At 42.5% G+C, this 17498-nt stretch overlaps 1 protein-coding gene across 1 annotated transcript; it reads left to right on the top strand.

The window, feature by feature from the left end:
• Nucleotides 1–1069: 1069 nt before the first annotated feature.
• Nucleotides 1070–2510, top strand: CH25H (cholesterol 25-hydroxylase). Its single transcript, XM_010996281.3, has one exon. It carries the CDS (start codon nt 1466–1468, stop codon nt 2291–2293), a length of 828 nt encoding a protein of 275 aa, XP_010994583.1. The 5' UTR covers nt 1070–1465; the 3' UTR covers nt 2294–2510.
• Nucleotides 2511–17498: the final 14988 nt, after the last annotated feature.

Genomic DNA, 17498 nt, shown 5'->3' with positions numbered 1-17498 from the left:
TACTACTGTTATTTCTCTTTGGAAAGGGAAGATAAGAAAATGCAAAGCTTTGAAGGATGAGGCGCTGGCCCCAATCTCACAGACATAAGGAGAGACGAAGCTAGGATTAGGGGTGTTTCCTGGCTTCAAAGTTTCCGTCCAAAACTTCTACCCTCTAGGTGCCCCTTGGGTCGCAAGTCAGGCCCCCGGGTCAACCGCAGAGGTTGCTTTTCATGCTAGTCCCGGGGTCCCCGAGATCTAGTACTGACTTCCTTACGTTCAGTCCCCGCCGGTCAGCGGTCAGCCCCAGTTGGTGACAGAAACGCAGAGGTGGGGGCGGCCTCGCAGTTGTGCTTTCTGAGTCCGGCATGGTTTGGGAGAAAATGGGTCGAGGACGTGAGACATTGGTGCCGCGAAGCCAGCTGAGGGAAGGGCAGGGCGGGCGGGACATCATCTGTTCAATCAATGGCTTCCTGTGAGGCTTCAGGAATGCGCCGATCCCTTGACAAACAAAGTGGATAGTTTACTAATTTCACTGCTTCCACCCCAATTGAGATGCGGCGGCTTTTCAGCCAGATCTGGGCAGGCTCTGGATGTTAAATCCCTCACTTGACCTTTTTTTTTTTCCCCCTGTAAAGTGAAGCCTAGCAGTCGTGGTCCCTCTTTCTTGTCCCGACGCCTCCCGGTTTTTGTCGGCGGTCTGGGCATCCCGGGTGCGCCGCGAAGAAACGACCCGCCGGTCAGGTTTTTGGGCTCCTCCGGGAGAGTATGGGTGCGGTGGGATCTGGAGCTTTCCGCGAGCCGGCGGGGACAGCGCCCACGGGAGACACTGGAACTGGAGGAGGTTCCTGTCCTGCCACCCTTACCGTCTGATTTCTTGCGCTGATTGCCGCCGCGCCGCGCAGCGCCGGGGACCCTCGGTTCCCTCTGCAAAAGATTAGTTTGCCAATCGCTCCTGGTCAGACCAGTAGAATGTGAGCAGACAGAAAAAGTACGTCGCTTTTAAAACTCTTAAAAATACAGTTACACTTGCGTCTTTCTGAAAATACATAGACGAAATTTTATGCATTCATTAAAAATACAAGAAATTATGCACTGATTGTAAAGGAGCTCTTTCTGGTGGTGATGGAAGTATTCTCTGTCTTGTTTAGGGGTGGTAGGGACCCATGAATTGAGTTGTCAACACTCGTAGAAACTCTAAAGATCTGTGCATTGTATCGTGTGTAAATTGAACGTCAATTAACAAATCAGAACATAATCCTGCGAGCATAGAAGTCACTACGTGCGATTGCGTAATTGCATACATAAATGCGGATTAAATGCAACTATAAAGATGGGTATTTATAGCAACTAGGCGCTATTCCTTGGGGTTATTTATGCAAGCTCCGCGAAGCCGGGAAAGGGAAAGAAAAGGCTGCTGACATCACTCTGGGCGGGGCCGAAAGCTCTAAGAAAAGTCAGTGGCGCTGGAGCCGCCGCCGCTGCCATGCACAACCTCACCATGAGCCGCCACAACGGCTCCGAGCTCCACATCCTATGTAGCTCTGGCCATCTGTTCCTGCAGCCCCTCTGGGACCGCCTGAGGACCTGGGAAGCCCTCATCCAGTCGCCTTTCTTCCCCGTCGTCTTCTCCATCACCACCTACGTGGGCTTCTGCCTCCCCTTCGTGGTGCTGGACATCATCTGCCCCTGGGTGCCGGCGCTGCGGCGCTACAAGATCCACCCGGACTTCTCGCCGTCAGTGCGGCAGCTGCTGCCCTGCCTGGGGCTGACACTCTACCACCACGTGGTGTTCATTTTCCCCATGACGCTGCTGCACTGGGTGGCCAGCCGGGCCCCGCTGCCCCCCGAAGCCCCCGAGCTGCTGCAGGTGGCGCGCCACGTCGTGTTCTGCCTGCTCCTCTTCGATGCTGAGTTCTTCGTATGGCATGTGCTGCACCACAAAGTGCCCTGGCTGTACCGGTCCTTCCACAAGATGCACCACCAGAACTCATCTTCATTCGCACTGGCCACGCAGTACGTGAGTGTCTGGGAGCTGTTTTCCTTGGGTTTCTTTGACATGGTGAACGTCTTGCTGCTCCGGTGCCACCCGCTGACTGTCCTCATCTTCCACGTGGTCAACATCTGGCTGTCAGTGGAGGACCACTCCGGCTACGACTTCCCCTGGTCCACACACAGACTGGTACCTTTCGGGTGGTATGGGGGCGTGGCGCACCACGACATGCATCACTCTCAGTTTAACTGCAACTTCGCCCCTTACTTCACACACTGGGACAGAATCCTGGGAACGCTGCAGTCTGCTCATGCCAAGTAATGTGCACCCCTCCCCACAGAGTATGTGGCGGTGGTGAGCAGTGGGTGCACCTCAGACCTTGTACATTTCACACTTGAATCAAGAGAGACACACTTGACTTTGTTTCGTCAGTAACTTATTATCTGATGGAAACTTATAGGTAAAATCTGCTGTATTTTTATACAGTCTAATAAAATAATTTATATAATGTTTGTATATCAACGACTTTGTTCTTAATGGAGAATTCTCGCTCACTTCAGTAGCCTTGATTTCTGGGTATAAAGTATCCAAAATCACTGGCATATTTAAAAAATCTCGAAAAAGATTTGTTTGTAGAACAGGGAATTTACTATGTTTGAAAGTATCCTAGAACTAGGCTGAAAGACCATTATTTTTTGTGGAGAATCTGATCTCTGACTCTGTAAGCAATGAAACATGTTCCTGCTGGACAGTGACCAAGATTATTGTACTTTTTCCCTATGTTTTCATAGAACTGCATATTTATATCGAAAGAAATGTTATTTGTGCTTAAAATGTAAACCAAACAAGTTCTAGCTTCTGGCATTTTCACTGTCATTTTGACTGATAAAATCTGAAATGCTAAGAGGGAGCTGGGATGGCAGGTGTTCTTCTGAGCCCCCATCATCCCAACTGTGCGTGGAAAGAGAGGAATCCCGTGGTGGTGGGTTTTGTTGGGGGGGGGAGGTTGAAGGAGGCAGGCGAAGGAATCTGTTTTGGTTTGGGTCTTGAAATTTCACAGAGGAAAAAACACTATTGTCCTGAGTGTGTTTTGGCTGATTTCTGCATAATAGGCAACTAATAGACTTCGTCTGTGAAGTTCTACAGAGAGATTAACAATGGGTCATCATTTCATTGTTTGAGAGGAGGGCGGTGTTGAGGGATGAATAGAATTAGTGATATGCCTTGCTTTGCAAAACTGGTAAATCAACTGTGTGCATTAAAGGGGCTAATAAATACGGAAGGGATTATGAGTGAGCACCCCCCCTTTTCTACTAGAATCCATCTAGCACAAATGACCATCGCACTGAGATTTTTGTTCACTTTTCTTAATGGAGACATATATGCAAACTACATACTGCTTTTTAAGAAAGAAAAAGTAAAATTTGGCCCTGTATCCCTAGTTCCTCATCTGTAAAAGGAGACTGACTGTCTCCCGATGTTCTTGCAGATTAGCTGTAATAGTAAATATGCCTGTAACTAACCACACACCTGTCGCCCATCATGTAGCCCGTTCAGCTGCTGCCTAATTGTTCTAATTTTATCTTTGAAACATATTTTATATAAATGAGGTAAAGTTAAAAAATTAGGGCAATTTAGACAGAAAAGTCTAAATGGAATGGAATTCAAGGCTCATTATATATGTGCACCAAACTCTCTTGTTTAAAGGTGAAAAAGAACCCAGTATTCATGGCCGAGTGAACTGCCTGAGAAGCATGTTCAGATGCTCCAAATCTTTGGCAAAACACAGTGCCTGGCTGCCCCGCTGCTTCTCTCACATTCCCTCCCAGTGTGTGTGACCTCTTCGCTCCTGCTGAAGTCACCTCCTCCTTTGTCCACAGCAGGACCTTGCTGGGACTTAAAGATTATACTGATGAATAAGAGTGAAAATTACAAAAGCAGGTGGTGAGTTATAAGGGGGAAATGCTGTACTGGAGGCAGTATGTTACTATCATGATCAACACGGTGACTTGAGGAAAGATGAGAAGGATGAATGGATATTTGTATGTGCAAATCTGATAAATGACAGTTAATCATAGCTTTCTCCCAGAGAATTTTTTAAATTGCCTCACCAAATAAGGGAATTTCCCATTTAGGACAAATTGTACACATGGAAATTACTCAGGGTCAGAAACACTTTCTCAGAATTGGGTGTATGAGTTATATATTTTTTAAATTGAAATATAGTCAGTTACAATGTGTCAATTTCTCGTGTACAGCATAATGTTTCAGTCATACATATACATACATCTTATCAGTTTTTAACACCTTGTGAGGTGGAAATGGGAGAGTGGAGACGAACAATTTTTCAGACAGTTTTGAGAGCCTGGTAGTAATAATGCTGACACTACTACTACTAATAAAGAAATACTGCACATTTACATGTACTTTCCCAAATTGTTTCACTTGTTCCTTACAACAGCAGTCTAAGGGATGTAGAATAGTTGTTATTTAAACAAATTTTGTTTTTCTCATCATCTTTCCATGTTATGGATGCAGAATTGGTACTTGCACCATTTAAATGACTTGCTTCAGGTTACAAAATACTACAAATCGGAGCCAGTTCTTGAACTTAGGTCTCATAGTGTACACTATACCTCCCTTCAGACAACGCTTATGATAATCTTCACAACTGCCAGGGAGCTGCAAACCCTGCAACCAACAAATGGCCTCCCTCTGCTGGTCAGAGGAGAAAGCTAGGCCAATCTCAGCAGGACTTGGGACATCATAAAGCACGTCAAGGGCTCTGTTTTCTGTATCCCCCATTGCATATCAGCTAAGAGCATACAGGCTGCAGTTGGATTGCCTGGGGGAAACCTTGACTTGAGGCTTAATGGCTGAGTGACTCTGGACAAGTTACTTAACCTCTGTGCGCCTTGGCTTCCTCATCTGTAAAATGTAGATAATTGTAACACCTACCTCCCAGAGTTGTTGTGAGAGATTTTGAGCTATGGTGTGTGAGTGCCAGATGGGTTGGAGGTCTTGGCTGTATTTGTGTTTGCTGGGAATGATGCCTCATGACTTGGGCACCAAGACTGTGCCTGGACCGTAACCTTCTGTCCACAGACATGTTTGAGTTCTCTCGTCTACAGGGAACCAAATAAAGCTGAGTTTTTGATCCTGCTTTTATCGAAGCTGCTTCTTTCATCATCCTTTCAAGGCCAAAGTATTGAAAAGAGACAGAAGTCTGTGTTTGTCTGGTTCTACTTCCTTACCTGTGAGTCATCCCAACCCCATCTCTTCCTGAGACTTTCACTGCCTGGTCACTGCTGTTTTCCTAATGATCAGATCCAGTGACTTTTTCCCTCCTTAGTTTTCCATCTCCTTGGCTTTTTATTTTAGGTGCTTGTTTCTGCTAACCAGCCTCTTAGAACGTGGTCCTTGCTTGGTTTTAGTGAGGTTTCTCTAAACCGTTTTCCCGCCTAATTCTCCAGCTGTTTCTTCTTGTTTTGTTGGCTCCACCTCTTTCTTCTCAGCCTCAAGCCTCAAAGTGCTTCTCATTTTATTACAAAATATCTATGCTGTGTATAATGACTGTCCTTCTTACCATCTTCTAGTGCACCCTCTAAATCTCTACTCGCACTACATTCTAGTACACACACACACAACGTATACATGAGCAGGCCACGTATATGTGTGTAGACACACTACATATGCATACATGTCCACACTATATATACTATATATGAACATATGTCCACGCACTGTTATATGTACACAGACATGCATTTTCACACTATATATGTGTATATGAACATACACAATATAAGTATGAACACTGTGTATGTACACTTTACACACACTCTACATGTATATATGCAACATTATATATATACACACTATATATACCTGTACAAATGTAACATAGTGTGTATATATAGAGAGACGCTATAAATGCACACCCACTATATATATGTAAAATTATCCTCCTCTCTCTCTCTAAATACACATGCACACACATGCACACACTCACACACACTACTATTTCAGTCCTGTTTGCTATTTCTCTCTTCCCCTAATATTATGCCTCATTCTTGATAAATATTGGCTCAGTGTTGTATGAATCCTGGAAGCAGTAGAAACAACTTTGCCACTAGTCATGTTTTTTTTCATTCGTTCCATTTTCCATCACCAGTCCATCCCAGCTTCTAAACTAAGGCCATGCTCACAACCCAAAATCTGTGTTCTAGAGAAGGTCGTAGTCTACTGGGGAAGAGAATCAGGCAAACAAATGCAGCTAGTCTAACGTAGTTAGTGATCTGACGAGGGGATAAAAGATTGTTAAGGGAGCCCAGAGAAAGACTGGTCTTTTTTTTTCTTTGAATGAACATAAAAAAACAGGAATTTATTTTTAAGAGCAGTTTTAGATTCACAGGAAAACTAAGTGAAAGATCCAGAGATTTCCCACATACCCTCTACTTTCCATATGCATAGCCTCACCGCTGTCAAAATCCTATACTGGAGAGGTACATTGTTACAATCAATAACCTACATTTATACACCACCCAAAGTCCGCAGCTTTACAACTCTTGGCATTGTACATTCTATGGGTTTTGACAAATGTATAACAACATGTATCCGTCAGTATAGGATCATACAGAGTAGTTTCATTGCCCTAAAAATCCTCTGTGCTTGGCTTATTCATCCCTTCCCTCCCTCTCCTCGACCCCTGAAAACTACTGATCTTTTTTACCGTCTCCATGGTTTTGCTTTTTCCAGAGCGTCATATAGTTGGAATGATACAATATATAGTCTCTTCAGATTGGCTTCTTTCACTCAGTAGTATGCATTTAAGTGTGACAGCTCATTTCTTTTTAGTTCTGGATTCCATTGTCTGGATGTACCGCGGTTTATTTATTGACTCACCTACTTGTAGGACATCTTGGTTGCTTCCCAGTTTTGGCAGTTATACTATAAACATCCATGTGTAGGTTTTTCTGTGGACATATGTTTTCCACTCATTTGGGTAAATACCAAGGAGCATGATTGTTAGATCATATGGTAGGATTATGTTTACTTTTGTAAGAAACTGCCAAACTGTCTTGTATTGTTTTGCATTCCCACCAGCAATGAGTGAGATTTCCTGTCGCTCCAAATGCTTGTCAACATTTGATGTTGTCAGTGTTCCAGATTTTGGCCATTCTAATAGTTGTGTAGTGGTATCTCGTTGTTTTAATTTGCAATCCTCTAATGACACATGACGTTGAGCACCTTTTCATATGCTTACTGGCCATCTGTATACCTTCTTTGGTGAGGTGTCTGTTCAGACCTTTTGCCTATTTCTTAATTGGGTTGTGGGCTTTCTTATTGCTGATTTTTTGAGAGTTCTTTGTATATTTTGGATAACAATACTTTATCAGATATGTCTTTTGCAAACATTTTTTTCCATAATAGTTTTTAAGGTAGTAATCTTTGGGAGATTTAAATTAATACTAGTATTGTGTAAACAAAAAATTTTTTAAAAATTAAGAAATGCATTAGCTATCATAATCAAATTTGGGGCAAAGAATTGGTACGTTGTTGGTTCTTTAACAAATCTGATAATTCTATGTGAAGGATATATTATAATAAAAATTCTTTGCTGCAAAAAAATGTAGATTTGAAAATTATCAAAGAATAGGTAATCTAATTAAGGCTGAGAAATAGGGAAATTTTGTAGGGAAGAGGGGAATTGTCAGTGTTTTTCCATTGTTTTGCTTCTGTCTCATGGTATTATGGTTATTTGTGTGTCTGTCTCCTCTGCTAGACTACGAGCTCCTGAGATGTGATATCTTCCCGATACTTGAATCTTTGTTGTAGCTGAGATGAGACACAGCAGAACTTTAGTAAATGTTTCTTGGTTGAATAAATGTATGAATGAACATAAACTGACTTAAAATATGCTTAAGTTTCCATGCAACTGTGTTTGTCAGAAACAATCTTAAGTATCATTTGATGACCAACTTGTGGTGCTAAGACACCAGAGACCTTACTACCTGGGGGTTGAGGGCTTGGGCTTTGAAATCAGAGAGCTCCATTCCCGAGCCCTGATTCACCACTGTTAAGCTGTGTGATCTTGGGCAAGATATCATTCTTATCCTCAGCAGTAAAACAGGACAAAAAGTGATGCCTGTCTCATGGGGTGGTTGAGAGGATTAAGTAAGAACAGGTGTGGAAAGTGCCTGGCATAGGGTAGGGGCTCAGGAGCTGTTAGTCATTATTATGTTAAATAAACTAACCGTGATACACAAAGAAGATTGTGTTTGCACAGCAAAGGGAGGGATGCCAAGTCCTGCTGGTTAGGGACATGTGAACCTCTGAATCCAGAGGCACAGTTAGATTAAGGCTATGGTGCCAGGCAGCAGCGAGCCTTGCTTTGGTACAAGGTGCCCTGGGCTATAGTATCTTCCTGTTGATATTCTTTCTCTATGTTGTGGTTGGCCTTAGGCCAAGGACACTTACATTTAAGGATCCCTGCAGGCATATTCTAACTATAAGCAGGGCAGGAGTTGGTAAAGGGACAAGATGATGGGCCAGCTTCACTTCTAGAAGGCCAAGGCTACACAAGGCTCCTACAGAACCCCAAGTCCCCAATTCCTGGAATTCAGATTGATTCATAATGACCAGTGATCGAAAGACTAGTCTTTTGAGCAACAGAAATCATGAAGAATTTATATGCATTCACTAGGCGTGGAGAAGGGCATACCTGGCAGAAGAAAGAGCACTGCAAACCAGAGGGGGATGCAGGAACTGGATGTACCAGGAACATGGTGGGAAGTTCCGAGCACTAGGTGAACAGGGAAGGGGCTTCAAGGCGTATGTCTTGCCACTTGACGAGCCATTGAACTGTTTGTTCACCTGCCTATGTCACAAGGACTTGGGGAGATTGTGTAAAAAATTGCTTTGAAATGAATGTTAGGGCTTGCTACTATTTGTTGATTTATAATGAGTACATCAATGAAAAGTGGATGTGGCAATGACTTACTAAGAAGCTTAGGTTGTATTCTTGAGACAGTGGAGGGAGTGGGCTGAGAGCTCCATTGATTTTAAGCAAAGGAGTGATGTGGTCAGATCTGGTGTAAGAAGATAACTGGCCACAGCGAATGGTAGTAGTAATTCCAGTGAGGAGACTGTTGCAAGTTCTGCCTGGGTTCCAACCCTGGCTCCACTCTTTCTGAATTTGAGCAAATTACTTAATCTCTCTAAGGCTCAGTTTCCTCATCTGTAAAAAGAGAGTAGCAATACCTACTTTGAGACTTGTGGCGAGGAATAAGGAGGATATTCAGAGAATTTAGCACTGTGCCCCACATGTAGCAAAACCTCTGTAAATAGTAGCTCTTTTGCTATAAGTTGTTACAAAAGGATCATGATTGCAGGTGAGAGATAATAAACCTACTGCAAAATAAGCAGAGAGAGGTGGAAGGAAGACATGGATTTCTCTTTTATCAGAAAAGTAACACATGCTCATGGAAAAATTTCAAAACTACAGAACAAGGCAAAGTAAAAAAATCCTTCCCCATTCAATGAACTTACTCCCGTTACAGATATAATCAAAGTTAACCCTTTTTTGGACACCAACCCCAAAGTTGGTCATTCAGTGTTTTTCTCTCTCTTTCTCCCTTTCAGCTGGGATGCCTTAAATGGTTTATATTACATGAATGCATTAAGAAAAAAAAAAGGAAGTTAGTGTGAACAGAAATTCTTTGGACAAAGGCCCAAGAGCGTTTCCTCCCTCTAAATAATCTTTCGTTTATTTCCTTTTTTCTATCTCTTTTGATCACTACGCAAAAGAAGAAGAGAGACTCAAGTTGTCTCTCTTCCACAGCTTGATTGGAAGGCTTGCTTGGCAGTGTGACTGATCTGTCCCTGAACCGGCTGGGCCAAAGGAAAGCGAGGTTTTCCTTGTTCTCCCCTTCTCAAGCCTCTGGGGTTTCTTTGGTGCCTCTTACCGTGACTTCACTCTCTGCCTGCTAGTGAAGCAGTCGCTTTCTCTACTGGGAAGAAAGGTCTCTGAAAGAAGAGGGCATGTCTTACAGATCTTTGATTCCTTCAAGGATCTTACACTTGAAAAATGCTCAGTAAATTTCTCTGGAGGGTAGGCTCCAGGCTTTGGAGCCTGAAGAGGCTGGGGTTGAGCTGCCTGACTTTATGTTTGGGGAAAAAAATCATTGAATCACTCTGAACATCAGTTTCTCTCTCTGTGATAGGAATGGAAAGTGGGGGAATAATATCTGGCTTTGCCTACTTCTTCAGCGTGTTGTGAAGATCCAGTGAGATGGAGCAGCACGTTGCTGAGTGGGCGGTGAGGTGGATGAGTGACTGCTCCGTATGCCGAGTGGGACGATGTGGACCTCAGGCATCTAGAAAGGCACGAAGGTGCTATGACTGCAGTCCCCTCCACCTCTGCCGTGACCACCCCCCTTCACGGCTCCCTCCATCCAGCCCCTGCCTCCCAGGGTCCATAGCAGCCTCCTCTCCTCTGCCTGCCCTGGCTCTTGCTCCCCTGCTTAATCTCAGGAGATACAGGAGGAGTGGGATGTGTCAGAAGTAGAGCAGCTAGCCCCGGGGTAGCGCAGTTGGCAGGAGTAGCCGGAGCAGCAGTATTTGTGTCAGAGTCAGAAGTAGTGTCCATCTGAGATGCGCCAGGAGAGGGCTCTTCCTTCATTCTGTGCCAAGGAGGGCTCCAAGCCAGGAGCTGCAGCCTACTAGAGAAGGAGAATTTGGCAGCAAAGGGCTTTTGAAAGAAGATTCTTGGGTTTGGACTAACGGAAAAAAAGCCACCCTCCACTAGTGAGTTATCCCTGTTAGACGACAATGAGGAAGTGTGGCCCATGCTTGGCAGTGGGTTTGATCTGCCTGAGATCCTGTGTTGCCAAGGGAAGACAGCTCACGTGCTGACACTGTCAAGCTGGGAGATTCTACGAATGCTAAGGCTGAGACACCAACATTCAGTTTCCCTATTTTATGAATAAGGAAACTGAGGCTCCGAGATGGGAAGTGACTTTCCCTGGTCACACAACTGGTGCCCTTCCTGCTTTTCCCTGCTGCTTCTCTCCCACCCTCTGGGTCCTCAGAGCCCTGAGGGGCTGTCTCTTGCTGAGGAGCAGAAATGCAGTTATGAGACACTGCTTAGAAATTGTTGCAATCTATATTCTTCATTAATCATTTGCATAAACACAACATAAATAGCTCTGCTGATTTTTAGGAACTTGAGTGATGTGTTTATTTCAAATTTTGCTGAGCTCTATCTTGCATACATTTATGGGTAATTGGTGTGAACTTTATTTTATCCTTGTAAACTCTGAAAATCTCTTTTTAGAAAATGTTTAAGGAAGCATCCATACAATGGAATACAACTCAGCGATAAGCAGAAATGAACTATCGATGCGTACAGCAACAAAGATGAGTCTTAAAGTAACTATGCTGAGCAAAGGAAGCCAGGCCAAAGAAGTGTGTACTCTATGGTTCCATGTACATAAAATTCCAGAAAATCCAAATGAATTCATTATGGCAGAAAGGAGATAAGTATTTGTCTGGAAGAGGGAGAGTGGCTGCAAAGATGGATCACCAAGTGGCACGAGGAAACTTCTAGGAGTGATGAATATGTTTGATACCTTTAATTGCAGTTCTGGTCTCATAGATGTGTACATATGTCGAAATTTACCAAATTGTGTACTTTAAATATGTGTAGTTTATTGTATATCAGTTATACTAGATGATGATGAGGGTAAGTTAATCCAGGACCTCATGTTTTAAATTTTAGCTTTGAAGCTAATTTATTATGAAAACACTTGGCAGGCGGCTTAATGATAATATCATAGGTGCACGTGCGTGCACGCACACACACTCACACACAAACATACAGAGTCTAAGATCCATCCTTTATCTGTATTCCTGACCTATCAGAGACAGCGTCAGGTGGAAAAAGACCTGTTTGAGGGTCTGAAAAATCCAGACTGTTTTCTCTGAGAGCCTCAATACTCCCAACACACACCACACACACACACACACACACACACACACACACACACACACACACACATACACAGGTTTGGTCTCTGCAGCCACATTATACTCTCTTATCCCTCTATGGTAACCACAACTTACTGGACCTGGTTTAGAATCTGAGCTACATAGGAATAAAAAGATTTCCCAAGAATTTAGGATGTTAAAGAAGGGGGGTCAAGTTGACCATTTTGGGGCTACCATCTTGTGCCATGTGAATGGAGGTGGGAAGAAAGGTCATCTGCAGAACAAAGGGAGGATGAGCAGATTTTCAAGGAGGAGAGATGAGACAAACACATCCCTGGAGAGGGGTGGAGAGTGGGAGGAAAGTAAGAAGGGCAGTCAGTTGCTTTGGTTTCCGGGGCTCTCCTGCCTTTGTGTTCCATGACTTTCTGATACACTCTTCTTGGCTGTGCAAATGCCTTTCTGGCTCTTGTCAAAGAGAACATTGGTTAAAACATGAGGGTTCTGTGGTGTCCTTCTGCCTTTAGGTTGAAGAAGGAAATCCCTTTGATGCAAACCAGTCTAGGAGTTAGGGGTGGTTGGCTTCAGGGGACAATAAAAGGGCACATCCCAAGTGGTGGCTGGAAGCTGTGTTGCCCCATAGCCCAGGTGGGCAAACTGACTGTGTGTGGTTGTTAGGGGCCAATGTGAAGCACAGAGCGAGTGCTGACACTGGGTAGTAAGCAGCATGACACCTCACCTTGACCGTCCACTGTCCACGGTGGGCAAGTGCTGCTATTTTACAGCAGCTTGAGTTTATTTCAAAAATTTTGCCAAGACATCCGAAGTTTCATCAAAGAGACTCTGGATCAAAGCCTATTTGGAATCCCAGACCTTACCATATCCCACTCTTTGCACAGAGGATATAGCTGTATTTCCTGACAGACTGCATACAGGTGATGGGTCCAACGGTGGCACGCTTGAGTCTTTACGGATGAGAGGCCTGAGCTGTTGTTAGCACAGCTGATGCCAGCACTCAGCTCGACCTCCTCTGCTGGGTTAATTTCCTGCTTGATTCATCTTGATATTTTCCTTATCTCTGTCTGTCTGTCTCCAGCTGTGTCTCTTTGGTTGCCTTTTGCTTTTGCTTTTGTTTTGTTTTATTCTCCAGCTGACGTTTATCAAATGTTTACTACATGCCAGACTATTTGATTTATTTTACGTCTAGTAACTCAGTTAATTCCTCACAACGACCCCAGGGGGGTTAAGAAACTTGCCCTGTGTCACTCAGCCAGTATGGCACGGTTGTGATACATACCAGATAGAGTGGTTCTAGAACCCACTCTTGTCATCATTGTGCTCTGCTATTCCTTAGTAGCTCATTTTTCCCTTTGTCACATCAAATTCTCATGCTCTCATAAAAAAAAGTCAAAGGTTACTTAGAAGAGTTTGCATTTGGCCTTTTCTTTGTGGTCCTGCTCCCTTTCTGCAGGGAAAAGGTGAATTCCTACCAACAGAGATTATAGTGTCATCAAAGCAGGTTAGACCATGAAGTCATTCAAGGGGACATTTCCATGGGCAATTTTTCCCAGTATTATCTATTACTAGGCTTGCTCAGTGGGATGTTTTAAGACTGGATGGGAGAACCAACCCAGCTAATATTCGTTGATGAAAAAGGAGAACAGGATCATAAATGAAAGAAATTTGCAAAGAAAAGTTCTGTGTGCAGTTCAGGTATGACATACTCTATTCTGATGAGACGGGGTGGTGACCCCTCCTGAAAGGCAATAAAGAGGGACTCAGTAAAGGACTGCAGAGGTGGGTCCCACAAGTGAGTCCTGGTAGCTGAGCAGCCAGCCAGCTCTGCAGACAGCTGGGAACTGGGGTCTGGTTGTCCAGGGTTTAATCCTGGTTTGACCCTTATCAGTGGCCTGCTTTAGTCGGGGATTCTCTGACTGCGTCACCGGAGCACAGCTCAGCACATCCTCCCACCCAGGACTGTTCTATGTGCCTCCTTGGCCCCATGCTCAGCACTTCAATTCAATCCACACTTTGATGAACACCTACGGTGTGATAATAAATGATGATGATAACAATGATAATGATGATGGTGATGATAATAGCTCTTAGATAACAATTGCTTAATATGGCCCAGGCATTTCGCATATATGATTCCTTTGCATCCTTAAAACAACCTTTTTGTCAGAGCTAACAATCTGCTTGCTTAAGCAATGACTTTATCAACTGGCTTCAACACACCACCCCAGATAACAAAAAAGTAAACAGATGAATGAACACATGAATTTCAGGTTATGTTAACGCTTTGAAGAAAATAAACCAAATTGATGTAATAGAAAGGACCTGGGAAGTGGAGGGGAGGGTTCCTGTAGAAAGAGGTTAAAGGAAGTCCCCCTTGAGGAAGTGATATTTAAGTAATATCGAATGACACGAGCCAGCCAGCCAGATGAAGTGCGTCATGTGCTCGTTCCTATTTCACAGACAAGCCTGAAAAGTAAATTGCCTCCTATTAAATAGCTGCATGGTGCTGGGACCCAGGCTGGCCTTACTACATGGCTCGTGTCCTTTCCCGTGTATCCATTTGGTATGTCATATGTCATATGTCATGCCCTGTTTTAGCCTCTGCCACTTCACCTGCCCATTAAGTTCTCCCTTGCTGCTGGCAACGCAAGTCCTATCCCTCTCCTGTTACCCATTTCTCCCTGACCTCTGGTTTCCCCAATTCAAACTCATTAGCCAGTTGTTAAGGCAGGTTTTACCCTTAGGTGGAGACCGTCTTCTAAGATGACGTCCCTCCTTTTCTCAGGAGTTACTGTGGGATGGGGGTTGTGCGTCCTCAGGAAGCTGCATTTGAGAGCTTCCACTCCCTTCCAGATCCCAGCCTGCAAAATAAAGATAATAGTCAAACTCCGATAGGCTGGGATCCGAAATGGAGTGGAAATATGCAAAGAAGGAATGTATACAAGTAAGGAAATTTTACTTTTTCCTCTCCAGTCTGGATGCCTTTAGTCCTTATTGCACTGACTTATTTATGCCTTATTGCACTGGCCAGAAGGCTAGAACCGCCAGTAAGTTATTGAATAGAAATAATGATAGAGGACAGCTTTGACTTATTTCTGATCTTAGAGGAAAGGCATCCATTTTTCATCATTAAGAATGATATTATCTAAGTTTTTTGTACATGCCCTTTATCAGATTGAAGAATTACCTTTCTTCCTAGTTTTCTAAGAATTTTTACAAGAAATGAAGTTGGAGAGCACTTTCATCAAATTCTTTTACTGATTTTTTTGATATAATTGTATGTTTTTTCTTTTGAGCCTGTTAATATGGTGAATTAGGTTGATTGATTTTCAGATGTTAAACCAAACTTGCTTTCCTGGTATAAATCCCACTTGGTTATTATGGATTATCCTTTTATTATGTTGATATATTAGAGTAGTTAAATTTTGTTAAGAATTTTTCATGTGTGATTGTGAGGCATATTGTTCTATAATTTTCTTATGTCTTTTTCCTCATAATGTATCAGTATAATGCTGGCCCCATGGAATGAGTTATCAAGTATTCTTTCCTTTTTTTATGTTATGGAAGAGTTGAAGTACACTTGGTATTATATTTTCCTTAAAGAGTGGCAAAATTAAGCCATGAGGACCTGGAATATTCTTGTGGGATAATTCCCCTCCCCCCAATTCAATGTTTGTAATAGATATAGGGCTATTTAGGTAATCTGTTTCTTCATGAGTGAGCTTACATAGTTTGTCCTTTTCAAGAAACTTTTCTATATCTTCCAATGTGTCAAATTATTGACATAAAACTTTTAATAATATTTATTGTCCTTTTAGTATCTGTATGATGTGTATTTGTGTCACCTCTCCCTACCTGATATTGATCATTTGTGTCTTCTGTCTTTTTTCTCATCAGTCTAACTAGAGGTTTATCCATTTTATTGATCTTCCCAAAGAAATTGCTTTTGCTTTCATTTGTTTTTGTGTTATATTTCTGGTTTCCACTTCATCTATTTCTATTCCCCTAATTATTTACTTTATTCTGCTTACAGTAGGTTAACTTTGCCCTTCTTTTTCTAGTTTCTTAAGGAGGAAACTGATGTCATTGATTTGATATCTTTTTTTTCTAATATAGATATGTTAGTTCTGTAAATTTCCTATAAACACTACTTTGGCTGTATCCCACAAACTTGTTGTGTTTTCATTTTAATACAATTGAAAAAATTTCTAATTTCACTTTGATTTACTTTTTGACCCATGGTTATGTCAAATTGTGTTATTTACTTCCCAATGTTTGACAGTTTTCCAGGTATCTCTTTGTTACTGATTTTTTATTTAATTCCATTTTGGTCAGAGAACATACTTTGGATTTTTCTTTGATTAGAAAAAAACTTACATAAAGTTTACCATTTATGCTATTTTAAAGTGTACAACTCAGTAGATTTTAGTATAGTCACAAAGTTGTGCAACCATCACCACTATGAAAATCCAGAGAATTTTCATCACCTGTAAAGAAATGCATACCCATCAGTAGTCACTCCTCATTTCCCCTTCCTGTTAGCCCCTAGGAAACACTAATCTACTTTATTTCTCTATGGATTTGCTTATTCTGCCATTTCATATACACAGAATCATTCCATATGTGGCCTTTTCCTTCTGACTTCTTTCAATTAGAACATGTGTTCTAGGTTCAGCCATGTTATACCATATATCAGTACCTTTTAATTTTTTTTGGCAAATAGTATTTCATTGTATAGATATACCACATTCTGTCTATCAGTGAATCAGTTGATGGACACCTGGGCTGTTTCTACCTTTTGGCAATTATGAATAAGCTGCTTTAAACATTCATATACAGTATTTTATGAGAACATATGTTTTCCTTTCTCTTGGATATAACTAGGAGTGGAATTGTTGGGCCATGGGGTAACTTTTGTGCTTAATTATTGAGGAACTTCCAAGTTGTTTTCTAAAAGAATGTACCACTTTATATTCCCACCAGAAGTGCGTGAGAGTTCCAATTTCTTCATATCCTCCCAATACCTGTTATTTCCATTTTGAAAAATTATGGTATTTTTTGGGCCAGTCTCAGCCTATCAAAAGGCAGGGTTGAGACTGGACTGGCCCTTGTAGTTTTTCTTATGATTGCAAGATGCCCTTCAGCAATAGTGATCAGGAAATTTTGAAAAAATTAAGGTTTATCATAGGATCCAGAAATCGCACAGCACAGCTGGAGCCATAGAGCAAGTTCACAGGGAAAGAGAGAGAGAGAGTGAGTCCACAGACCTGCAGTTCAGCTTTTATTGTGGTTAAGGGTGATATCTCAGTGTGGTTTTGATTTGTATTTCCGTAATGACTAATGATGTTGAGCATCTGACTTAATTCCACTTTGGTCGGAGAAAGTACTTTGTATTTTTATTACTCCTGTGCTTACTGGCCTAGGGTTTTGCTGGTTCACTCTTTATTGATGAATTTAAAAACAAAAGAGTGGGGTTGGGTGGGCGAACCAGTGACCCAAGTGGCCAGTCACTGAAATCAGC

The sequence above is a fragment of the Camelus dromedarius genome, chromosome 8 (assembly GCF_036321535.1).
Source record: "Camelus dromedarius isolate mCamDro1 chromosome 8, mCamDro1.pat, whole genome shotgun sequence".
NCBI lineage: Eukaryota > Metazoa > Chordata > Mammalia > Artiodactyla > Camelidae > Camelus > Camelus dromedarius.
The sequence above is the reverse complement of the archived record's forward strand: the minus strand, read 5'-3'. Positions and strand labels throughout refer to the sequence as shown.

Coding starts and splice junctions, on each gene's coding strand:
- CH25H (XM_010996281.3), top strand. CDS start 1,466: ATGCACAACCTCACCATGAGCCGCCACAACGGCTCCGAGCTCCACATC.